The sequence below is a fragment of the Chanodichthys erythropterus genome, chromosome 8 (genome assembly GCF_024489055.1).
Source record: "Chanodichthys erythropterus isolate Z2021 chromosome 8, ASM2448905v1, whole genome shotgun sequence".
Classification (NCBI taxonomy): domain Eukaryota; kingdom Metazoa; phylum Chordata; class Actinopteri; order Cypriniformes; family Xenocyprididae; genus Chanodichthys; species Chanodichthys erythropterus.
Window position 1 is genome coordinate 45,901,709 of NC_090228.1, and position 27,490 is coordinate 45,929,198.

At 38.7% G+C, this 27,490-nt stretch overlaps 1 protein-coding gene across 1 annotated transcript; it reads left to right on the forward strand.

Moving 5' to 3' along the window:
- Positions 1 to 25,299, forward strand: LOC137025327 (NACHT, LRR and PYD domains-containing protein 3-like). The gene is made up of 7 exons (XM_067393327.1): positions 1 to 1,781; positions 12,983 to 13,156; positions 14,899 to 15,072; positions 23,005 to 23,178; positions 24,380 to 24,553; positions 24,632 to 24,678; positions 24,758 to 25,299. Exons 1-7 carry the CDS (start codon positions 16 to 18, stop codon positions 25,297 to 25,299), a joined length of 3,051 nt encoding a protein of 1,016 aa, XP_067249428.1. The 5' UTR covers positions 1 to 15.
- Positions 25,300 to 27,490: the final 2,191 nt, after the last annotated feature.

Sequence of the window (27,490 nt, forward strand, 5' to 3'; positions counted from 1 at the left end):
CTACACAAAACCAGCATGAAGAACAAGTATGAGAGCTTATTTGAGGGAATCAAACATAAAGAGAATCAAAGGCCCCTGAACAATATATATACACAGCTCTACATCATAGAAGGAGAGTGTGAAGGAGTGAATGAAGAACATGAGGTTTTACAGATGGAGAAAACACCCAGAATAAAGAATTCACAAAACACTCAAATCTTCTGCAATGATATTTTTAAAGCCTTACCTGAACGAGGATGTGATGAGAAGGACAAAATAAAGGTTGTTCTTACTAAAGGTATCGCTGGAATTGGAAAAACTGTCTCTGTGCATAAATTTGTTTTGGACTGGGCAGAGGGAAAAGCCAATCAGGATGTAGATTTCATGTTTGTGCTTCCATTTCGAGATCTCAACTTGATTCGAGATGATCAGTACAGTCTTCACAGACTTCTGCTGGACTTTCATCCTGAACTTAAAGATCTGAACTCAAAGATTTATGAGGAGTGTAAAGTTGTGTTCATCTTTGATGGTCTGGATGAAAGCAGAATCACACTGATGTTTAAAGACAGTGAGAAAGTTTCTGATGTGACTAAGACTTCATCAGTGAGTGTATTGATGTCAAACATCATGAAAAGAGAACTGCTTCCCTCTGCTTTAATCTGGATCACCTCCAGACCAGCAGCAGCCAATCAGATCCCCTCCAAATACATCAACCGTCTGACAGAAATTCAGGGATTCAATGAGCCTCAGAAGGAGGAATATTTCAGGAAGAGAATCAGTGACGAGCATCAGGCTAGAAGAATCATCTCACACATTAAAAGAGCAAGAAGCCTCCACATCATGTGCCATATTCCTGTCTTCTGCTGGATCTCAGCCACTGTGCTTCAAAAGCTCTTGAAAGAAGATCTGAGTGCAGAAATCCCTCAAACTCTGACTGAAATGTACATTCACTTCCTCCTGATTCAGATCAACAAGAAGAATCAGAAGTATGAAGAGAGATATCCTGAGAAATTCCTGCAGTCCAACAGAGAAATGATTGTAAAACTTGCTGAACTGGCTTTCAAACAGCTGATGAAGGGCAATGTCATGTTCTATGAGGAAGACCTGAGAGAGAGTGGCATAGACGTCACTGACGCCTCAGTGTATTCTGGGATTTGCACTGAGATCTTTAAGGAGGAATCTGCGATTCATCAGAGGAAAGTCTACTGCTTCATACATCTGAGCATTCAGGAGTTTCTTGCTGCATTCTATATCTTTTACTGCCATCTGACAAAGAACATGGAGCCATTGCAGTTGTTTCTGAATGATAAACATGAGTACAGCTCTACGAAAAACATGTCTGCACTACTATCATCAGCAGTCGATAAAACCCTTCAGACTGAAAATGGACATCTGGATCTTTTTCTGCGGTTCCTGCTGGGTGTCTCACTGGAGTCCAATCAGAAACTCTTACAGGATCTACTGACACACACAGAGACTAGCTCAGAGAGCATTAAAGAAACCACACAGTACATTAAAAATGAAATCAAAGAAAGTTACGGTCTCTCAGCTGACAGATCCATCAGTTTGTTCCTCTGTCTGCTGGAAGTCAAAGATCAGACTCTGTACAGGGAGATTCATGAATTTGTGAAATCAGACAAAGTCTCAGAGAAGAAACTCACTCCTGCTCACTGCTCAGCAATAGCCTACATACTTCAGATGTCAGAAGAGGTGCTGGATGAATTTGATCTCATGAACTACAACACATCAGATGAGAATAAATGGAGACTGATGCCAGCTGTGATGAACTGCAGAAAAGCTCTGTGAGTATTTATTAATGGGATCACAAAATAAACCTATTTACATGTAGTTGAGATTCAAAATAATTCATCTATGGAACCATAACCCTATTTTTATTTATATACACAAATGTGTAAATAATTACATATTTTTTTATGGGTATTGAAAAAGAAAGGATATAAACAGTTGAAGCCACACTAAACAATAGGGAGTAGAAGCACAGCAATGTGGAAACTGGTTATAATCTCAGTCAGAATTCAAAGCACACAATTTATAATAGTTTCCCAACAATGTTCATGGAGGCACATTAGTGTCATTTGAGTTTAATGGAATCAAACAAAGTTTTCTGTTACAACACCAACAGTGGAAACAGCTGATTATGATTAGTCACATGGGTTTAATGTACGCTATGTCAGAATTTATTCAGTAAATGCATTTCCATTGCCCATAATTGGCATTAACTCTTTTTCGCCCAAGTCCAAAATTTGGCATTTCCATCGCTCGTTTCTGATGCAATACTTCAAAATGCGCATAAAAACGGGGTGATGGAAACATAACTTGTGATGAGGATGAAGAGTCTTCAGCTGTGCTTCATCACATACTTTCAGCTCACCTCCATATTCATAATCTCATGTGCTTTTGTTAGGGTTTTCAGACAGGTAATGAATCAATCATGAACTGTTTTTAGTGTGCTTCTTGTCATACAGTGTATTAGCTTTGGTAGTGGTTTTTCAATCCTGGTCCTGGGGACCCACAGCACTACACATTTTGTATTTCTTTCTTATCTGACACACTCTGTTAATTTCCCTAGCCTGAAGATCTGAATCAGGTGTTAAATAAGGAAGACATGTACAATGGGGCTTCGCAATTACAAGCCTGGACAATATTGAGACTGCATCCTTCCTGTAGTTTGTATGTTATTTTCTGAATATTCAACTAAAAAAAAAGGTGAATCGTTGCACATTTTCATCCACTACGAGTATTTTATGCACATTGAGGGAACCTCTAGTCATGATGGAGCCCATTGCTTGGGAGAGTTATTTGTGCTGTTGGACATTGTTTTATTAAATGTTGCGAGAAGATGCAGAAGAATAAATAAAATATCTTATATGGGGCTTAAACAGCTGGGCTTACCCAGTCGGCAGTGTGGCAACCTCTGTTCCAGCAAGAGCCCATGCACAAATTAATATGGCTAGAGTTTAAACTTTCAAATTCCATATGAATGTCAAGGGCTATGTTGGAAGGATGATGTGCCAAGATCAGACCTTTTGTTGGGCCATGGTGTTTTACATGCACAAATGGTCACAACTCATCATCATCAGTATGCGAATAAACTATATCCATTCACATTTTACTTCACGCAAAACTCAAGATAATCTGCATCTAGTGCATTAAATGTCTATAATTCTGAGACTTTATTTTGCATTTCAGCTGTTTCCTTTCAGGATTTCTTATGCACATTCTCAAAATGTGCATCAAAATAATTGGACGGAAGCCTGACTGAGATTGTGCATATATAGGCCATATATAGTAGGGGTGTAAGGGTGTGCAAAAATGACAGTTTGGTACGTCAGTTTTGAAGTCACAGTTCAGTACAGCAGGGTGAGAAAACGTCTCGGTTACGACTGTAACCTTAGTTCCCTGAAGAGGGAACGAGACGTTGCGTCGAGAATGACGCTGTGGGAACGCTCTGCGTAATTGCGTCGTGAAGCACCTATGAAATCAGTCCAACCGCGTGACGGAAGGTGGGTGACGTCATGACCAGGAAACTATAAAGCAAACCCAGACCAAACAATGTTAGCTTCTGATAGGCCGAAGCAAGTCGATCACAGGCATGCCGGAAGTATGGCAGGGCGACGCAACGTCTCGTTCCCTCTTCAGGGAACTAAGGTTACAGTCGTAACCGAGACGTTCCCTTTCAAGGGAACTCGCGTTGCGTCGAGAATGACGCTGTGGGAACGTTTATACCCACGCAGCCATACTGACCAGTGCCTGTCTTGTGTGAAAACAGGCGAGCACAACTAAGACAAAGCAACTGGGACCCAGGGGTGAAGCCCAAATCTAGGTTGTAAAACCTGAAGAATGTGTGTGGAAAGGACCAGCCCGCCGCATCACAGACCTCTTGTAGGGATACCCCTATAAAAAGGCTTCCAAAGCCGCCATACTCCTGATCCGACGCACCACACAGGAAACACCAATGGGTTTCTCCCCAAAGACACCACCCAAAGGTGCGTGGTAAGCAGCTAGGCCGCCACGTAAACCCTTAGAGTGGAGGGGGATAACCCTGCAGAGAATCGATTCTGCAGAATTCCAGCACTTTACAAGCCGGGCAGTAACTGGATCCCGCTGATGATTCTGCCAGTTTCCTTGTGCAGGGAGCTCTGGAGTTAGCATGGTCTTACAACCTCAGTTGAGAGACCTGAGTCTATGAGTTGGGCCTCCTCAGAGGTCAAACCCATACTTCCATAACTCTGCTCTCCAGAACTCCCGGGAGTAGAACGATCAGGGAAACCATGTACAGACACAGCCTCAGCCAAGTCTGCACCTCGATATGAGCTCCACCACCCCAGGGTGGAGTCTCCATTCCCCAGGCCTCAGCCCCTGTCTCGACAGGATGTCTACTCCCTAAATCTGGTGCCCAGGGATGTAGAGCCTGAGTCATCATCAACAGGCAGGTGCCTGGAGAAATGATAACCCGTCCACAGACTCTGAGCGACCATCCATGATCGCTCCCCAGCCCGTGAGGGAAGCATCTGTCGTAAGCGTACGCGACGACAAGGAGCTCCCAAGCACAGGACCCTGGGACAAGAACCAAGACCTCTTCCACAAAACCAAAGTACGAAGCACCTGCGCGTAAAACTTAATCATGCGGAACGGGTTGCCCCTCAAGGAAACCCCTTGGTCTTGAGCCACTACTGCAAAGGTCTTATGTACAGCAAGCCAAAAGGTATCCCGTTGGACGCAGCTGCCATCAGACCAAACAGTCTCGCAACTGTCTGAGTGTGAGTGACTGGCCTAGTTATCTTGCTTACAGCTTTGTGGATCGAACTGGTGCCTGCATCGTCATCTAATCCCACACCACGCCTGAAAAAGTGGTCCTCTGAAATGGAGAAAGCACACTTTGTTGCGCTCAGCCTTAACCCCCCATACTTTCATGCGGCAAGGATGACATCTCAATGCCTATCCGCCATCTGCTCACACTTTGAGCCAGAAACACAGGGTGACAAGACTAGGCCGAAAGGAAGGATGGAATATGGGAGTATGCGTCCACAGATCTATCGTGACAAACCAAGTCCTCGGATCTGATTATGTCCCGAATCGCATCAGCGCACAGATCAAAAACTGGACACAACCCATCCTTTTATGGAACGATAAAATATGATGAGGAGGATGAACACATCTTAAAGATCCTCTTCCCCAGCAGAGTTTATCTCCTGTTCCATAACCAGAGCCTGCTCAGGGCCTACCACTGAGGACAGGAACCCCCAAGTGCAGGACCCATTGAGATATATTGGCAGTCTTTCATGCTGTCAAAAATCTACTAAGGGAACCAGTCTCTCGAGACTGGCCTCCGGAGTTTCTGAGTAGCCAGTTCAGTGCCCTGAAGCGGATGACCGGCAGGGAAGAACCGAAACTAGAACTCGCTGGAGACCGCTGCGCCCCGAAGCACACAAGGTGGCGGGGTTGGCAGAAAGGCTCCCTGATGGCCCTGAAGGGAAATGAGCACCGTATTAGGAGGTGTTAACCACTTTCCCTCTGAGGCCAAGAGAGCCAGCCTCTCGAGACTGGTCTCTGGTATTACTCAGGCGACCAATTTGGTGCCCTGAAACGGCAAACCGGCAGGGAACAGCCAAATTGTTTGCTCTGAGACCCTCCGCAGAGGGAACAAGCATCCCAGTGCCGCTACGTTTCTGGGCAGACGCTGAGATATGTGCTTACTGGAGACCGCTGCGCCCTGAAGCACGCGAGGTGGCAGGGTTGGCAGAATGGCCCCCTGAGGGCACAGAGGGGAAAAAATGGGCACTGTGTAATGAGGTGTAAACCACTTCCCCACGGAGGGGACTGCCCTCTCACAGCCTTCTTGGAGATAATGATGGTCCTCGGATCCATTTTATCACCAGGAGACTTATACAAAGAGAACCAGCCCATCAAGACTGGTCTCTGGCATAACTTGAGTAGCTAGTTCGGTGCCCTGAAGTGGATGACCGCCAGGGAACAACCGAAACTAGAACTTGCCGGAGACCGCTGAGCCCCTAGCACACAAGGTGGCAGGGTTGGCAGAATGGCCCCCTGATGGCACTGAAGGGAAATGGGCACCGTATAGTGAGGTGTTAACCATATTGCCCCAGAGGCCAAGAGAACCCAGCCTCTCAAGACTGGTCTCTGGTATAACTCAAGCAACCAATTTGGTGCCCTGAAGCGGCGAACCGGCAGGGAACAGCCAAATTGATTGCTGTGAGACCCTCCGTAGAGGGGGCGAGCATCCCAGCGCGGCTACGTTTCCAGGCAGACACTGAGATATAGGCTCACTGGAGACCACTGCGTCCCGAAGCACACAAGGTGGCAGGATTGGCAGAATGGCCCCCTGAGGGCACCGAAAGGAAATGAGCACCGTGTCATGAGGTGTCGAACACTTCCCCCCCGGAGGGGACTGCCCTCTCACAGCCTTTTTGAAGATAATGACGGTCCTCAGATCCACCTTACCCCGAAAAGACTTCGTACAAAGAGAACCAGCCTCTCGAGACTGGGCTCTGACATAACTTGAGTAGCCAATTTGGTGCCCTGAAACGGGAGACCGGCAGGGAACAACCGAACTAGAACTCGCTGGGGACCTCTGCGCCCCAAAGCACCGAGGTGGCGGGGTTGGCAGAAATGCCCCCTGAGGGCACTGAAGGAAGATGGGCACCGTGAAGTGAGGTGTAACCCATTTACCCCGGAGGGGATGCCCTCAGAGGTCTGACACCACTGATGTCAGAACCTCTTCACCGAAGCCTTCTTCGCGATAACGACGATGCTCAGATTCGTCTTACCCAGAGGAGACTTCAGCTAATAGCGCCAAAGGGAGATGGGCACCGTATAATGAGGTGTTATCCATTTCCCCCCGGGAATTCACCATTCAATTCCTCAGAATTAAAATGCAGCCAAATCAACCAGACAAGTAAACACAGTCTGGACTAAAGGCAGAAAATAGAGTAAAACAGGCATCTGATTTCCCCAAAATCAGATAAGTAATTGTCATTTAATTTCTCAAAATTAAATGCAGCCAAATATCAACCAGACAAGTAAAAACGGTCTGGATGAGAGGCTGTTATATAGTGTATTAATACACACATCTGATTCCCCCAAACAGATGAGTAATTAACATTTAATTCATCAGAATTTAATGTAGCCAAAATCAAACAGACAAGTAAAAACGGTCTGGATGAAAAGCTGAATATAGTGTATTAATACAGATGTCTAACTTCTGAAAAGTATTTATCATTTAATTTCTAAAAAATTAAATGCAGCCATATCAACCAGACAAGTAAAAACGGTCTAGATGATAGGCTGGATGTAGTATTCTCATACAGACACAAACTTTTCAAAGCAGACAAATTTTCATTTAATTCTCAAATTAAATGCAGCCAGTAAACAAACACACAAGAATACATGCTGAAAGTCCTAGCTGAAATTAAACACAAAAAGAATTGTAGCTCGTAATAGTTTGCAAGCGATCATAGGGACAAGCGAGAAAGGGAAACTCCCGTCTGCTCAGTTCCCTCCGAAAGTACATAAATATTTATATACATTACAGGCACGTAATCTACGCGCTGCCTCGGCAAACGCGAGATCCGAGTCACTATATTCTTATTGCAGACCAGTAATCTACGCGCTGCCTCGGCAGACGCGAGATCCGAGCCATTCTTCATTGCAGACCAGTAATCTGCGCGCTGCCTCGGCAAACGCGAGATCCGAGCCACTATATTCTTATTGCAGACCAGAAATCTGCGCGCTGCCTCGGCAAACGCGAGATCCGAGCCCTTGATATTATAGCAGACCAGTAATCCACGCCCTGCCTCGGCAGACGCGAGATCCGAGCCATTCTTCATTGCAGACCAGTAATCTGCGCGCTGCCTCGGCAAACGCGAGATCCGAGTCACTATATTCTTATTGCAGACCAGTAATCTACGCGCTGCCTCGGCAGACGCGAGATCCGAGCCACTATATTCTTATTGCAGACCAGAAATCTGCGCGCTGCCTCGGCAAACGCGAGATCCGAGCCCTTGATATTATAGCAGACCAGTAATCCACGCCCTGCCTCGGCAGACGCGAGATCCGAGCCATTCTTCATTGCAGACCAGTAATCTGCGCGCTGCCTCGGCAAACGCGAGATCCGAGCCACTATATTCTTATTGCAGACCAGAAATCTGCGCGCTGCCTCGGCAAACGCGAGATCCGAGCCATTGATCTTTACTGCAGACCGTAATCCACGCGTTGCCTCGGCAAACGCGAGATCTGAGCCTTGCATTAGACTTTTATTCCCTCGAGAATAAAGCCAACGGGAGCGGACCTAAAAACTCCTGATAGTGCATGCTTTTCTTACACTTCGGGACATTTTTATGAATGCTTTTAATTCTGTCAGCCCAAAAGAGAGCTGACGAGCACCCAGCGAGTGCAGGGAGAAACACATGACAAACTGCTGTTTGCTCGCCATTATACTCCTGTCTAGATAAATTTAAGCTTGTGGACAAACAACAATAAATAGACAGACAATTTCACATAAAGCGCTTGCTGAAGGCACAGAAGCTAACATTGTTTGGTCTGGGTTTGCTTTATAGTTTCCTGGTCATGACGTCACCCACCTTCCGTCACGCCATTGGACTGATTTCATAGGTGCTTCACGACGCAATTACGTAGAGCGTTCCCACAGCGTCATTCTCGACGCAACGCGAGTTCCCTTGAAAGGGAACTAAACTTTTTTTTTTTTTTTTTTTTTTATTAAACAGTGGTTTAGAACAAACTGTGTATTTAGTCCTATTCAAATGGTAATTGTTTCTCAGGGGGACGTAAGGTATTTTCACCATTTACAGGGGGTAGTCTGTGATGTTATTGCCCTCTGAACCCAGAACATCAGTGTTTTTCTCCTAACACCAGCATAAAAAACCCCGGCCGAATTACCTACTGTTTTTTTTTGACAAACACCAAGGTCGTGTGGGAATTTAATTGCCGTCCGAATCCACATCTCTGAGTTTATAACAAGAGATTAATACAAAATTCACTTTTGAAACCCTTTTTGGCCACTGCGGAGCACCGTATGATAAGTGTTGAGCTTCGCTGTAGTTTGCACACATTTTAAAGATACATTTTTGCTGAAATTTTGTATTTACAAGAACAATATTTCATCACCACTCCACAAACAAGAACAAAAAGAAGAAAGAGAAATAAAGCACAAATGGGCATTTATTCTGGAAGCACATTTTAAAATATGTAAAATTAGCCTATTATATACAGTTGCATTAAAATTATACCAAGCAGCTTCATGCTTACCTCAAGTAGCCTACTGTAAATAAGAGGCTGCATTAACTTATTTCTGCTAAATTCCCCATTTTTAAAATGACATAATTTGAGATAAAATGCAAGACAAAACCATTTCAACTATTTTTAGACAGGAGATTTAAATAATCAAGTAATAAATAGGATATAATTATTAAATATGAATTTATTCTCATTAAAGCATGTGCCATTTTATTCACATCAGACAATCATCCAAACACATGAGCGCTCCTCCACCATGAATACATTGTCATCCGAATGCCAAGTTTTATCAATGAGGTGCAATGCCAATATTATTTTTACAGACGTCCACATGAGAATCAATTACTGTCCGAATAGGGCTTTTGTCTTTAATTTAATTCAGTTATAATTAAAAATGTTAAGGATAAAAAACTATCTCTGCTAATGCTGTAAACTATACAGGGAGCCCTTGCTTGCACATTACTATAATATTGAAGGTTGCAATCAACAACAGAGCCCAAACTATTAAATTCAGTTGCTATTAATTTTTAGATATAATCATCAACATTCAAATAATAATCATTAAAAAAAAAACGTATGTATACATTTAAATTGCACATAGGGCAGTTTTTGCATTAACTTCTATATCTAGTTATAAAATTATGTTTCCCCAATTCATTGTTGAAATTAGGGCTAACAATTTAAAGCGTTAATTAGATTAATTACGGGAAAAAATAATTTTAACGCATTTAACACACTTGCCCTGCCCCCAGACCTATATAGGTCATCTGACATTTCATACAGTTGATGAAGGTTGTTAAATAATTGCCTAATATAGTATTCAGTCTAGTGCTGCAAGGATATTGCACAGCTTTAAGATAACTGACTTTCTCTTTTGAGCTGTCAGCTGTCTGTCACCAGTCGTCAATGTTAAAATATTTGAGAGGACCAGTCAAATCAATCTAGGCGGGCTTTATGTTCACGACAGCTGCTGAGCGCGAATTCAAGCTTCAGTTAGTGGTCATAAAGTGCGAAATATGATGTAAGTTGCTAAACTACCCATTTTTTGATAACTGTTGCTTGAAATATTAAACAGCCAACAAAAATAATCAGGGATTGAATAGTAGTTATAATTTACGTGATTCATGTAATAATTAGTAGTAGCATAACTGTCAATGTGAAGGGTCAAGAAACAATAACAAAGCCATTTTCATCATATATTAGTCATTTGATTAATAATAAATGCACATATTGTGAATTAATTTAATAAACTTATCTTAAACCTAGCTTTCCTGGTAGCCTTCAGTAAATTAACTTATATAAATATATAAATAAAATATATAAATATCAACTGACCATATGTTTACTTTCTACATTGACACAGATGAAAATGAAAAGACTATTGGCCAAAGCTCAGCTTTGAATAGTCAAAACCCCCAGTTTTACAGAATAGGCCTAAGCTAGACCTAGACTAAAGTGTATGTTTGAGCTGTTTTAACTGAAAGTAACTGAAATATCTTCAAATATATCAGTGCCATCGTGTTGTCTCAAGATGCACACCCATAATGTTTTTTTCTAGGGTACGTTTATAAAAGCTACTTAAATACCTAATTGAACTAAGCCCTAATCCTGGCTTAGGCTAAGCCCTGTCTGTGAAACTGGGCCAATGATAATTTAGACTGAGGGTGGAAAAGAAAGTGATGGAGATGACAAGGAGAGATTTTAAAGCTATTATTTTCCAGTTTTTTGGCCTTCAAATGTCTTAAAATGCATATATGTAGATAAGAGAAATGTAAAATTTAAGAAGTTAATATTGTTGCCTGGCAAGGCCAGACTGATATATCTTCCTCAAGATATATCAGTCTGGTCAGTCCGCCCTCCGTCGCGATTCGAGTCAATTCCAAACCGTACCGTGCAGTCACTTTAGTTTATTTCAGTGACGCAAACAGCGTCACTCTAGTGCGGCGAAAGTCCCTTCAATATCAACAAAGATTGTGCACGGGAGACCGGAGAGTTTGTTCTATTCAGCCGTGAATTCAGTTTTAAATGACCAAAAACACATTAATTATTTACTTTTCACTGTTGACTCTCTTGTCGCTTTGCTAACGTCATATCCGCCCTTCTCTGATTGGTTTACTCCACTTCCTGTAGGCTCGGATTTGCTCTGCCCTAGAAATCGAATTGATTCAATGGCCGACCAGACTCATCCGCTGTTACAGTGGTGAGGCTGGATTTTCCAGGCAATTAATATTGTTTTATTTTAGACACAATACTTCAGTTCTGAATTAATCAACTGTTTGAATAAATGGAATGAATTAGACATTTACCGCCACCTACTGGCAGTTTTATGTTCCATTACCTTTCCCTACCCCACTAACTTGCTGGATCCTTCCTCTCTTGTCATTCCGGGACCTCAGAATTCACAAATTAAGCACCGGTCAGGAATGAACATCAATCATGCTGGATCAAAGAAAACACACACACATACTTTTCCAGTTGCTTGCTTACATTTATTTGTGATCACAGGAGTGCACAAATCAGATCCATTAAAGATTTTAAGTCCAAAGGCTTACACATTTTGAAATTTTTTTGATAAAATATCAAATGTTTAAGGAACATTACTTTAGAACAAATTAACATTTCTATTACTTTTTCACAAAATCATGCAATATGAGGAGGTTTGAGTGATCTCACATTTCACTATACCGCTATCCATTCAGGCAGAGCAACAGTGGGAGCTCACGGACAGAGAACAGGAGTTATGAGTTATATGAGTTAATCACAGTATATGTAATTTATGACATATGCAGATACATTAGTCCAGTATCAAGAAGAGGGGCTTTCACACCAGAGGAACCTTTTCATAGTTCCTATAACTAATGTTGGAAGTAACCGCATTTTGGCACATTTACACTGCATGAACAGAAAATTATTAGTTTTAGAAATGTCGTTTGAGGGATCTAAATTGGCTCCGACTTCAAAGTAGGGTATTTTCAACAACGTAAGTGTACATTGATTGGCCAAATGTATGCAAAACATTGGCAAGCCATTCTCAGTGCTGTCAAAATTAAAGTCTGCCGTGGTCAAAATTAAAGGCACGCACAACAACCAGAGTGGCAGAATGTAAGTGACGGCTTATGCCACTTTTTATGCATTTTATATCAATCTTTTATGATTCTTATGTATTTGTTTCCTTTTTTCATTACATTTTCATTCTTATGTATTTGTTTCCTTTTCATGTAAATCACTTTGAATTACCATTGTGTATGAAATGTGTTATATAAATAAACTTGCATTGCCTTGCCTTGGAAATGTGGCTAATGAGACTGTGCAGTAAGGGTTCATGACTGTCATAAATGTTTCCATCCCCGTGGTCACTGCATGGAAATACTATTAAAATTAATTGGGGAAAAAACTTTATATTAAAAATATTATTTTCTTCTCTATTAATGTAATACAGTGAATGACAACTTTGTGCTATCCCAATTGTTTACATTATGTACAATTTAACATGACTTTTTTCATGAAACCAGAATCTTCCACTAATTCTTATGAATATGGAATTGTAAGTTATTGAAGGATGTGAAGGATACACTTTATGTGGATGCAGCCTTTTTAGGACCAGGACTGAAAGCTTTGTGATCATTAAATAGATTGTCATGTACAGAATATTAAAAACATGATTTTAATATCCATCTCCTACTCATTGCACTGTTGTCCTTTTTTATAGACTTGATGGATGTGGTCTCTCTGATCAGTGGTGTGAAAGTTTGTCTTCAGCTCTACAATCATCAAATACATATTTGAGAGAGCTGAACCTGAGTAACAATGACATCCAAGATTCAGGAGTGAAGCTGCTCTCGGACGGACTGATGAGTTCACACTGTCAACTGAACATACTGAGGTTTGACCTTCACATTTACTATTAGACGTGCACAATCTATGAGCAGTCAATGTATTACTGGCTGAAAACTGAATATTCAATCATTAATGTGTCAGTAATAGAGTTTTTGCTGTATTTTAACAGTTCGTGTGTATTTGAATGCTGACTACTTACAGATTATCTAATTTGTCAAGTGGTTTCAAGTGCATCTGCAGCATTTGTAACCTAAAAGATGTGTTTAACCTATCATGTTGTAGCAATTCTATTTGTTGTAGAAAACACTGTCCCTTTAATAAAACAAAGTTGTGCTGGTGAGCAGGGCTTGACATTAACTTTTTTGCTCACCAGCCACTGTGGTTAGTGGTTTTCCAAAGTTACTAGCCACTCAGCATTTTCACTGGCCACAATTTTGATGTTGGTAAATTACATTTTATATGATTAAAGTTGACTTTGTTATGCTTATATTACTTTATTTTGAGTCATTTTACTTGATTTAAAAGATTTAAAACCCTTTCAAACTTTTAAATGCAGATTGACCACCTAAATCAAGACTACATTGTATATCAGCTGGTATGTACAGGTGGGCAAGAGGTGGAATTTTATAAGTTATTTGTGTTAGGCTATATAAAAGAGCAAATAAGCAAATTACAAAAACAATAGTAAATTAAAAATAATCTTTTTTTCAGATACAGTAGGTTTATTTAACATCTTTTGTTGTTTGATTAACATTAATGACAGACAGGTAGGCCTATTTAATCGGGTTGCTGAATGCATGGACTTAACTGACGCATATTCAGTTATTACCCACCTGTTTACGTCCACTTAAGCCATAACCAACTGTATTCACGCGAGATACTCCACGCGATGGACATTTAGACATCTGTGTGCACGTGTATTTGACTATTCAGGCGCGAGGAGAACTGATCGAGAGCGAGAGAGCGCTTCTGTTGTGTGTCATTCAGCGCAATTCCACCTATCCCTCCTTCACTAACTGCACGTAAATAACGAACTGTGTGATTGGATTGTAATTTTGTGCTACGACGATCTTCGACGATCATTTGGCTGTAAACTGAAATTATATTCAACCCGCCAAAGTGGCTAGTGGGAGTGGCTGTCTTACCCGCCACAGCTGAAATCTACCCACATTTGGCGGGTTGGCGGGTGTTAATGTCAAGCCCTGCTGGTGAGAGATTAAAAAGCTCAAAGAAAATGAAAAAAGGAAGGAGAGAAAATGTAAGGGAAAGGAAAAGGTTTTTGGCATGCATGTGTAAACTCTGAATAGGAGAAAATGATTGTGAAGAAAGAAAACAGTAAAGTGCCTAATGTCTCTATGAATGGAATCTGGGCCAGATTTTGTTTTTTTGTCAAGGGTTTCAGCAGCCTGTAGACTCGGAAGCTATGAATATTAACAAACTGGTTTGGACTTATTGTTCGATTTTGAATCCTGTGTTTTCACTACTGCTTTAATTACTGATGATTTTTTCCCTTTTACCTCAATCTTTGCTGCATCGTCTGCCCATTAATTTTTCATCCTTTTGATATTTCCACTTTTGTTGCTCTCTTGGTGCTATTTAATTACACTTTAATTTTGCTTATATAATTCAGTTATAAATTAAATGTATCTTATGAATGATTCCAAAATATAATTGGTGGCTTATTGATAGTATAAGATTTATTTAACAAGAAAGGTATGTAAATGGTAAATGGCAGTCAGATGTCAATTATTTCTGACATTTTAATTACTGAATCCTTTATTTTTTCAGACTGGCAGGTTGTCGATTGACTAGTCAGTGCTGTAAAAGTTTGTCTTTAGCTCTACAATCATCAAACTCCCCTCTGAGAGAATTGGACCTGAGGAACAATGACCTGCAGGATTCCGGAGTGAAGCTCCTCTCTACTGGGCTGAAGAGTTCATACTGTCAACTGAACATATTGAGGTGTGACTTTGACATATTCACTATATACTCAAATATGTGTATGCATAAGTATTTTGTAGAGATCAGATTTTATGTCAGATCTGCATTGTCTGATAGCTGTGACCAACTTACTATTTAAAAATACTTTTTTATTAGTGTCATTTTGTAACAAGTAAAAATTTGTGAGATGAGTACAAAACCCTGACTGAGCAAGTAGCTGGAAGAGAAGGCAGTGGAACCAGATTGGGTATGGGAATTGCAGCATGGCAGGCAGGAAGAGGTAGACTTGAGGTAGGATTGAGAGTAGGAGATCCTCTGGACTGGAGCCACTAGATGGTATGTTATCTCAGAACGTAAACTCATGTCGTTAGCATTAGCAAACTCAGCTCACAAGATGATAGACTTACTCTGGTTGATGTAAATTAGCCGGATATACATGCAAATTATACTGTCTTGATTAAATAAAATAAAGTTTTTGCTCAGGTTTTAAAATATATCTCCTTTCTTACAGTATCGCAATATAACACAATATATCGTATCGTAACTCCTGTATTGTGATGAGTACCATATCACCAGAGTCTTGGCTATACACAACCCTATAAGATAGACTATTAATATTCTTTCTTTGAGCAAAAGTATTATAGTATAAAAGGTTCCAATACAGAGGGGTGCAAACCACTTATGCGCATCCGTGGGGAGAATGATATGCTTGAAGCAACATGGAATCACAGCGCTTCTCACTGGAAAGTTCAAAACACAAAAGGAAAAGATGTTGTTGCATGGTGTATTAGATCTATGCAAGAGTTTATTGAGCCTTTCCCTTTAACAGTTTTAAATTTCAGTTACTGAGCATGTAAAGAAAACAATTCATAGTGCTCTCTACTCCAGTGTTGTGATCTAAAACACACCCAGTAGAAAGTACCATGATTTAGAAATAGTAATAAACTCTAGCAAGACGAAGTCAATTGTCAATTGTAGCACAAAAATAAATAAAAGAAGACTCAATTCAGTGGCTTATTCATGCGCTGTCTGTGATGGTGCTTTCTGTGTGTGTGCGCTTATTTCTGCAAGGCTTTAAACACAAGCAACTGATAAGATTTTTAAACTGACATTTTAAACTGACATATATCGATGTATTGTTATACCCCTAGCCATAGAATTAATATTTTCAGGTTCAGTCTGCTAAATGCTGGAACACACAATGGCCCTCATTTATAAAATGAACATAAAACAGAAAATTGGGTGTAAGGACATTTCCACGCAAAATTTGGCATTTATCGATGTGGACATGAGCGGTGACTACAATCTAATCTCACGTCAGGTCTCAGCTTGTGTACGCACATTTTTCAATCAGCAGGAACTTGTGTGCAGCATAGTAAATCTGGTGGAGAATTATTATGAGATTATTTTCCTGACCAACAATCACTCACTAACCGATCATTAACCATTAAACGACACAATTAAAAAGTCAAATTAAAATTAAATTAGAACAGATGAGTGTCTTAACTCTCTGAGGTCTGAAAACGCGCCGGCGCGTTTTGCAGGTTTTTTTTCACGTTGCAGCAAAACAGACTTAAAATACTCCGTCATTTTTTGTCATAGAGACATAAGTAATATATCAATTGAAACTATAGAATATCTTCTTTTATTTGTATACACTCAGAGTAAAAACAAAATGTTGTGCTTTTTGTAAAATAAAGAAAACTAACATGATGCGTGATTTCTCCTCTCCCTCTGAACGAAGTCCAATCTGATAGTTCTCAGAAAATTAACTGTAACTTAGTGAATACTAATCACAGAAAAATTACACTTATGTCTAAAAAAACGTTAAGATGTCAGGTTTTAAATCATGTAAGTCAAATCGAAAACAAACCTTCTGTGTTTATGTAATCTGTATGAAAAGAGAGCCATGTCAGAAGTCCGTGATTCAGCTCATTATCCGCTAATGCGGCCACGCCCACGGAGGGAGCGCTATTCAGACGCAAATTCAGAGGCAATATATAGCGCTATTCAGACACAAATTCAGTCAATACATGCATTCATTGTCTCGTATTTATTGTCTTGAAAAGTGTTTATCTGGATGTAAAAGTCATGGTTGGGGAGCTCTAGAAGACATGCAGTTAGTTCCTGTTTTCTTTTCTTCTATAGATTAATTTTAGATGAGTTTTTGTTTCTTTAGCGCCCTCCGGCTGCAGTATGAATTGGAAACTCCATTCATGGAATAGCCTCTTCTTCTTTTAGATGAATTTGTGGACTAAAAATGCACAGAGAGCGCCCTCTGACTTCAAGTATGAATTGAAAACACCAGCACTCATAGTAATGACAATGAATATTAAATAAATATAACTCCTCTGTATAGAAAATTGACATAATCACATGAGACTCCAATATTTCTCCAAATGTGCATGCTTTTAAACTAAAAGCCTATATTCAGACTCTTTGCATCACAGAAATACATTATATTTTAAAGTATAATATAAAACCATTACTTTATATTGTAATAATATTTTTCTGTATGTTTCATATAGCATGATGAGCTTGAGACATCACAGAAGGTTTTTTTCACAGCCTACCTGACTGAAATGCCTCATTAATATGCAAGTCATTTCAGCTCATTACTATGCAATTCTTTTGTCTTCTCAGGTGAGAATGGCCCATTATTCAGTGGTGATTCACGCCTCCACGCATACTGTGTTTCTTGGCAAAAAGTGTCTTACAAAAACTAAATCAATATATTGTTTTATATGAAGGAGTAGGCACAGGCACGTGCACACATAGACAAAAAAGGGGCTTGAGCACCTGCCCTTTTTCTTTCTCGAGAGAAAGTGCCCTTTTTTTTCTAGGGTGCTTTTTTTTAAATAAATTAATATTCCTCTTTGCGCACAGCTTCCCTGTCAAACAAATATATTTACTGAATAAAACAAATTAAAAAAATACTATATCAGGTCGGCATTGTCGAGTTCAGATGCCCTCACTCCGCGACGCGCCATTCATGCCCGCACGCTCGCGCGCCCCGCCCTTCCTCACCCCACCTCGAGTTTGCTGCTGGCTGAAAACTTGTGACAGCTATTCCCGTGAAAATGCAACTGCTGTCTGGCGATGAGAAGCGAAAAAGAAAAAAAGCTCTAGATGGATGCATCCCGTGCATTTCTTTCAGGTAGGCTAGCCTATGTTCACAAACCTGAAATTTTGGCTATTTATGGTTATTTTTACATGTAACGCTGCATTAATAGTTTGACCACCATCAACGCATCTGCCTGATTTGATACTAATTTATGTTATATTATAATTTCAATTATTTTACTGTGCTATGCATTGCGTTTTGAACCATGGTGAAGATAACTGTAGGGCTGTCAATACCAGAAGAGGATCATTCCATGGACGCACATGAACCGCATTATTAGACAGTTTTCTAAGGATGCATGGTTTATTAAAACTATTTAAAAATCATAATACAGCATTAGCTACATAATTATATTCTTAAATCTACGCACATGATAATACATCAACAAAAGTTTAAACCCTCGCTCTGTCTTTGCATGTTTGGTGTCCACATATTCTTGTTGAAGAAATTACAGTGGCTGTAGCATTTCTATCACAAAGAAGTGGCCGAATATTATTTTTTGCTAATAACATATTTTGAATCATGGTTGGCTTTGATCGTGTATTTGATTGTGCTGTGCTGTCTAACAACAAAAATCAGCACGCTTTTGGTGCCCTCTGCCGGCATTTGTTATAATATATAATGCATTAACAGTTCAGGAAAACAAATTATTGACGTGTTTAAATATGCTGATTAGCTTGTTTTGGTTAATTTAGAATAAATCTACAGATGCAAACAGATGGAGGGTAGTAGGCTTAAAACAAACACCATCTAAATGTGTAGGTTAGGGTTGAGTTTTCTTTCCATTAGAGTAAAAGACATGGCAGCAAAAATGGACCACAATCTTAAAACTGTCCACTTCATGAAAGAAGTATTAATACCAAAAAAAAAAAAAAAAAAAAAAAAATTAAAATGATTTATTGATTTAAACAAATTATTAGTGAAACTATGTCCCTCTCCTAGATGCAGTCATTTATTCTAAATATATAGCTTGAAAATAGTTGCTGTTGCCTTCTCTTGTGATAAACCTAGTGAATACTAAAGAAGACCATGGTCTCTATATGTGAATTAATTATTTTGTAGAAATCTGTGGAGTATAAAACAATTGCATGAGTGTAAGGGAAGTCAGGAGTTGTCTTAATATATTTAAGGGTTTATTTTTTTTTTTTAATAAATATAAGTGCCCTTTTTTTTCCACTTGAGCCCCTGCCCCCCAAAATGTCTGTGCACGTCCCTGAGTAGGCAGCATAATTTTTACATAATTCTGAAGCAAAAACTCTAGTCTACAACCTCCAATACCCTAAAGTATTGTAAACACAGATTTACTATACTTTTTTTGGCCTTATTTCAGTGACTTAAGTTTTTTGTTTTTTCAATAACCACGCATAAATGTTATTCCTTCAAAAACACAAACATGTACATACATGTTCCTCACATATTATTGTAGCCTAGTTTGTGCTGAATACAGTGTAGTGACACTTTTTCCATTAATATGTTTATGAACAACTAAAAAAAGCACAAATGTCAGGGCATGTCAAAACTTCTCCAGGCCCCAAATCAGCCTCAGATTCCAGAGGGTTAAAATACCACAAATGTTTTTTTTGTCTTTCTTTCCAGTGATTTGTATGCACACATGGCTACCTCAATTAACATTCGGATTCACACATCATGCACCTAAAAAATTGAATAATAGGCTATACGAGGAATAAAATAATAGGCTAGGACTATATGAAATATATTTAATTGAAACAATTAACAGATTAACAAAACAAAAGAGAAAAACTGTGCATAAAGTAGGGCTAGTACAGACTACGCTAATTTGATGCGCTGTATTCGTTTTCTTTATTTTATTAAAATATTTATATTTATTTTGTTAAATCCAATTGATTGCATGAGCTCCTCACTCACACACGCAGATACTACATATCAGTTTTAGCGTTGCTAACTTTACATTTCACCCATTTATCAGCAACCTAAAATGCAGACAAAGTTAACACTGCTCAGTTTAAATGGTCCGCTATACTGTACCAGTCAACGTGTGCAACACCCAACCAAACATATTTCTGCTCATGTGAAGGGTGATGTATGAATGCACCTCAGCTACAACATTATAATTATTTTAACAGTGCTGAACAGAGATTGAGACGGTGGCGCTGCAAGCATGCCATGTCATACTATATCTCTTATGGCAGGCATACTTTTTTTTTGGCATGCATTAGCATGCGATTGTTTTCTGAAATTAGCATTTTTGAGAGATCGCAATCAAGTCATTAGAAGTGATTATCGGCTGATAGCAATGAAAATTAGCCCAAGGTTTACTCACCCTCAAGCCATCCTAAGTGTGTATGACTTTTTTCTTTCTGATGAACATAATCTGAGAAATATTAATAAATATCCTAACGCATCTGAACTTTATAATGGCAGTGATAAGGATCAATGAGTATGATCTGAAGAAAGTGCTTTCATCCACATCCATCCATCATAAACTTGTACTCCGGGGGGTTAATAAAGGCCTTCTGAAGTGATGTGTTTGTGTAAAAAATATCCATATTTAAAAAGTTATGAAGTAAAATACCTAGCTTCTGCCAGACCACCTTCCATATTGAAGTTACAAAGAAAGTGTAAACTGGCATCATGTCAGTTACACTTTTTCAGTAAGTTGAATAGGATAGGCGTAGGATGTTGCGTAAGCTTTGAGAACTGCATGAGTTTTACACTTTCTTTGTACATTGAATACGGTAGGCGGTCTGGCGGAAGCTAGATATTGGGCAAATTTTCATTTCGAAGTGAACTAATCCTTTGAAACCACCATTGTAAAAATGACATGTAACAGGGTGGTCAAATGTTATAAAATGTGAAATTTGAAATATTTAGTCAGGATACACTGGTCTGAGGTTGACCAGCATGTTTTAATGATATTCATACATTTTCTCCATCTGTCAAGACTAGGGCTGTCACGATATTATATTTTTCACACCACAGTTATTGTGACAAAATATTTCACAATATCGATATATTGCGATATTTATAGAATCCTTGGGGGGGAAATTTATCAGTCTAAATAATTTTTACTTTGTTTATTTAGTTTTTCTCTTTCAGGGTTGCTGCACATTTTTTAAGTCAAATTTAAGGCTTTTTAAGACCTGAAGAAATAAAAATTAATACATACAAGCATAGCAGCCTATACATTATGGCTGTTACCAATCAAATGAAATCATTATCAACAAAATCCATCTTTGTAATACAGACGTGACACAGAATGAGAAGTGACATTAATATATTTACACAGCATTTACAATTTGTCTACATAAATTTAATTCAATATTTAAATATGGATTTTTTTCTAATTTTAACTTTTTAATTAAAATGTCCCTTAAATATGAAAGTAAACTAAACTGCCAGTAGGTGGCAGCAAGTCACTGTCTTAATGAGTGAGTGAGTCATTTATTCAAATGATTTTTTCAGATGACTGATTCATTCAGGAACGAAGCTCGGATTCATTCGTTCTAAATGTGGATTCAGTCAGTAACAAAAACATTTCTGTTGCACGGGGGCTCTGTTCTGCTGTTAATAATTTTGACATTTTCGTTAGCGAAATAAAGGAAAAAACAATATTAACAATACTGTGTCTAAAATGTAACTCACATTGTTCATTTAACAATAAGTTGAAGGCACATTGCATTTGTGCTGATTTGGGGAAAACGGCACTCTTGCTCGTGTGATATTGTAACACAACTACATCTTATCATATGATATAATGACAAAAACTTGTCGGGGAAAAAATGCCCGTGTATCTTGAATTTTGAGGGCATATAACTGTATCCATAGCTACATCACGCCAGTAAGATGAGTAAAGAAAACGCGGTACTTATTAAAATAATCACCCTTTATTTAAATATATGAACACAGAAAATCGCTGTTAACAGTTTAATATAACATTTCCCATTCTATGACTAGTAAAATAATCGCAACTTACTCTCTGTAAAATGGCGTAATCTGCAGGGTGATGGACACGGAGGTGGGTAAAAAGGTTTCACTTTGTGCTGACTGTAGCTAGGCAAATCCTGCAGACTGGGCTGTCTAAGGAGCCGAAAAACTCACATACTGTCGAGCTTACTTTACTTCAGAGCCTCTCACTCTCCCGCTTGGAACAGCTGCGCGTGCTGCATCTTCTTCTTGTTTGACAGGTGTCAGCGTTAAGGTGCAATACTGCCACCTGAGAGGTCAACGAGGTACTGGCACTGGAGTATTTACATATATGATATCATAAGCGTCCTATTCATTTTAAATATTGTGGTTATCGCCAGTACCTGTATATTGTCACACACTAAATTAACACAATATCGATATTTCATGCTTTGAATATCACGGTTATTGTCAATACCGGTATATTGGAACACCCCTAGTCAAGACTAAAAAAAAATTGAATTTTTAATTGTTTTCAACAAACCTGGTTATTTGAAATTAAACCAAACTGTAGAACAAGTGTGGCCAACTCTGGCCCTTGATATCCACTTTCCTGCAGTGCTTAGCTCCAACAATAAACACATCTGATCAGCTAATCAAGGTCTAAAGGATTACTAAAAAGCTACAAGCAAGTGAGTTTTATTAGGGTTGGAGCTAAACTCTGCAGGAAAGTGGATCTTAAGGGCCAGAGTTGCCAGGCCCTGGTGTAAAATATACAGCATATTTAATTGTGTGAATGATCCGTGTGAACGGGGATCCGTATGCGAAAAACACAAAAGAAAAACGTTTTGTTGTTGTTGTTTTTAGTACATTATTGTAAACATATCTTATATCTCGTCTTTATGACACTGGTGTTGATTCATTCCTGCTTTATTTTTGTTTAGATTGGCCAACTGTAATCTCACTGGTCAGTGTTGTGAAAGTTTGTCTTCAGTTCTACAATTATTACACTCTCCTCTGAGAGAGCTGGACCTGAGTAACAATTCCCTGATGGATTCAGGAGTGAAGCTGCTGTCTTTTGGACTAAAGAGTTCACACTGTCAGCTGATCATACTCAGGTAATTCAGAATTAATATTCATTTGCATTCTTATCAAATTAAATATGTAACTTGATGCTCTTGATTTCTTGTGAGCTTGTAATATGACATTAGAACCCAGCTGTATTTGCTCTAGTCTTTCACTGAAACCTTCTGGACTTGATTTTTAATGAATTGTCTGATTTTTATTCTGGGGATAGGGAGGGGGAATATGGTAATTAGCATATTCATATTTCCATGTATAATAAATGAGGCAAGGGTGTAGAGTTATATTCAAGCTATTTTAAGGCACAAAGAAATGTATTTTCAGAGTTTTTTTTAAATGTGTCATTTTGGTTATCAAAGATGAGTTTTAAGGGATAAAATTATTGACTACAGGGGGACTTTAAGGCTATTAAAGGTAGTTGACCTGAAATGTTTCAAAACAATAACATTAACTTCCAGATCTTGCTAAATTAACACCAAAAGGTGCCAAATAGCTGATAAAATACATAACGCCTTTGAAACAAATTTATATTCAATGTGACTTACAAATAAGGAATACATTAACTGATTCATGTTTTTACATTCTATTTTAAGTATTTGACATCTTTTTTTTTTTTGTTTGAACATTTAAATTCTATATCCTTATTATTGTTAATATAATTCATTTTTTCCAGGAGCTCATTGCTTCTACGTTCAGTTAAACTGCTAACAGTGATTGTAAATTAATTGCTTAAATTATTACATTATTTGCTAACTGCATTCTTTAAATTGTGATGTTGACATGCATTCTCTGTATAGCTGCTTTGAAATGATATGTATTGTGAAGTGCGCTATACAAATAAATGTGAATTGAATTAAAAATGCTTACATGCCCTGAAATTAAAATAATAATAATAATAATAATAATAATAACAACAACACTTTTTAGGCTGATAAAGAGTTTAATTTTATAAAATTCTTAATAATAATGTTTTTAAATATTTCGTTATTTTGATTATATCAAACAATATGTTCTGATATGATTGTTTTAAAATATGTTTTTAAATAGTCTTTAAATTGTTTAATATACAGTTGTGTTGTGAAATCACATTTACTTAGTGTATTCACTATTATTTAGTGCATTAAAATTTTTTTGGAATTATCCCTCTGCAACTAAATGAACCAAACAGGTCACTGTGATAGTGATGTCTGATTGATGTCAAACTAATGGCTTGTGGACTATTGTGTGTGTTTGTAGATTGTCTGGATGTATGGTGACAGAGGAAGGATGTGGTTATGTGTCTTCAGCACTGAATTCGAACCCCTCACACCTGAGAGAGCTGGATCTGAGCTACAATCACCCAGGGGATTCAGAAGTCAGGCTGCTCACTGATAAACTCAACCATCCAAAATACAGACTGGATCAACTCAAGTATGTGTGTGTGTGTGTGTGTGTGTGTGTTTACTGATTGCATCATACATGCAAAACGTGACACTTTGTGTTTTACAGTGTGGATCATGGAGGAGAATTCAGGATTACAGCAGGACTACACAAATGTATGTCTACAAATACACACACAAACACTTTAGTGACTGTTGTTGTTGTGTTATAAACTTTATTTCTTCTTATGTTCAGATGCCTGTAATCTCACACTGGATCCAAACACAGCAAACAATGAACTTGTTCTTTCTGATGAGAATAGAAAGGTGATATGTTTGGAAGAGTATCAGTCATATCCTGACCATCCAGAGAGATTTGATGAGTGTCCTCAGGTTCTGTGTAGAGAGAGTCTGTCTGGACGCTGTTACTGGGAGGCTGAATGGAGAGGAGATGTTGATGTATCAGTGACATATAAAGGAATCAAAAGGAAAGGGTGGAATAATGACTCTCAATTTGGACTCAATGAAAACTCCTGGAGTCTGAACTGCTCTGATAACAGATTCACTGTCTGGCATGATAAAAAGTCAACTGACATACATGTCCCTTTAGGCTCCTGTAGAAGAATTGGAGTGTACGTGGATATGTCAGCCGGTACTCTGTCCTTCTACAGTGTCTCTGACACACACACACTCACACACTTATACACATTCAGCTCCACATTTACTGAATCTCTGTATGCTGGATTTTTTGTTTGTCGCCTCAACTCCTCAGTGTCTCTGAGTTTGAAAAGCTTGTAAGCATAAACAGAGATGTTGCACATAAATGAATAATGAAATACTTTATAAATCTTTAACACACACACAAATACACACATGATGGGTTTCTGTGTTTTATGGGGACTTTCCATAGACAATGATTTTTATATTCAAACTGTATATATTTTATACCTTAAAACAGTGGTTCCCAAACTTTTTAGAGTGGAGTACCCCCTGAGGCATTTAACATCCTTCTGCGTACCCCCTCTCTTCCACTTCCACCTTTTCCATATGGGACAATATTTGCCCCCGTAAATTGATTTACCAGTGCATTTTTATCTTTATAAATACTTGTATAAAATAAATTGTTTTAAATAATAATAATTAAACAATTTTAAATAGAGAAATATGCAATAGTGATAAAAACAAAGTGATACTTTTAAATATTAAATGAAAACTGCCAGTAGGTGGCGGTAAGTCACTGTCTGAATGAATCATCGAGTCATTCATTCATTCAGTAACAAAGCAAGTGGCTATATTTATGAATGGAAAAAATGCATTAGGCTATTGATTGTATAATATATTGTCAATATTAAAATCAAGAACTCACACAAGATATGTTTTGTATTGAAAAGAGTTTGAGTTTTAAAGGGGGACTCAGTAGAATTTCAAATACACTGTTTGGAAGTTAGTCGGGCCGACAACAACAAACGCCTAACCAATCAGCATTATGGGGCATATGATGGTCGAGTAGAGAGAACGAGCAAGAGGGAGATTTGAAAATAATAAGAAAAAAAAACAAGAACAAAAGATGAGACACAATACAAAAGAACTCAAAAGAATATCACTGGAATGAAGGTTTATGACTGGGCAAGCGCTTTAGGACCACATTTATATTAGAAAAGCTTTCCAGTGCTGGAGAGAGCTAAGCGAGAAGGCCTGAAAACAGATGCGGAGGCTGCTTCGACGCCTTTTCATGTGAGTAACACTGGGTTTTGACTGTCTGGAGCTGCTGTGCTGTTTGCGACTAACAACGTACACTTTGTATTTACTCTAGTGTACTGTACTTTCATTTTAGTGCTTCCTTGTCGTTTATTCATCAACTGTTTTATTTTTCGTGAAGCATTTTGTTGCGCATCAGATGTGATAAACAGACATTCACTTTGTATTGCGTGTGTAACAGTTAAGATAGTGAGAGTTTTGCAGTTAAACTACTGCACACTGACGACTGCTAGAGAATGCGTGTGTTTAGTGTCATTGACAGTGCACTCGCCTCGCATGCTAACAGCGATCGGGCCAGTGTTCGAGACTAACTCTGAGCAGGGTGGTTAGGATTGAAGAGTGAGTTTGGGTTGATTTCAAATATTAACAACCAATAGCATTGTTCAAAATCTATTTACAGCACCTTTAAATCGATATCAATGCATAGTCTGCCTATGGGCTATTTGTTCTTCAAGCTAGTAAGTGCTACATCCCCACTTTTACATTGTCGAAAACAGCAGTAGTTTAGCACAATCTCCTAAGGCAGCAAACTCTGGAGGCAACTTATCATATACTTGTGTGGATACAGGTAGGTTTGATTGGACGTTATGTATTTACGGCATTTTCCCTGCTAGAAATACATGCTCGCTTTTAATGTTATTTTAAGGAAGCATAGAATGATATGAACGGCAAAACTTAGCATTTTGTTCGCATACCCCCTCTGTCACCTCACGTATCCCCAGGGGTATGTGTACCCCAGTTTGGGAACCACTGCCTTAAACACAATCTTCACAGACAACTTTTATATTTAATGTATTTAAAAAAAAAAAAAAATTCTCATGGGGACTCAATGGGGACTACCTTAACCACACACGCACACACACACACACAAAATAAAATGTATAATAATTCCACATGCATACTGGCTTCAATTGTACATGTATCTAGATTTTGTAACAGTTGTATCTAATTAGTAACTATTCAATGTAATACCCTGAAGCAGTAAAGAATTAGTTCACCCAAAAATAAACTTTCTGTCATTAAGTACTCACTCTCATGTTGCCCTAAACCTGTAAGGAACACAATTTAAGATATTTTTGATGAAATCCAAGGGTTTCTGAACCACACATAGGCAGCTATGTTATTCTGGACCTCAAAAGGTGCAAAATTATTAAAAACATTGTTAAAATACTCCATGTCATTACAGTGGTTCAACCTTGATGTTATGAAGCGACGAGAATACTTTCTGTGT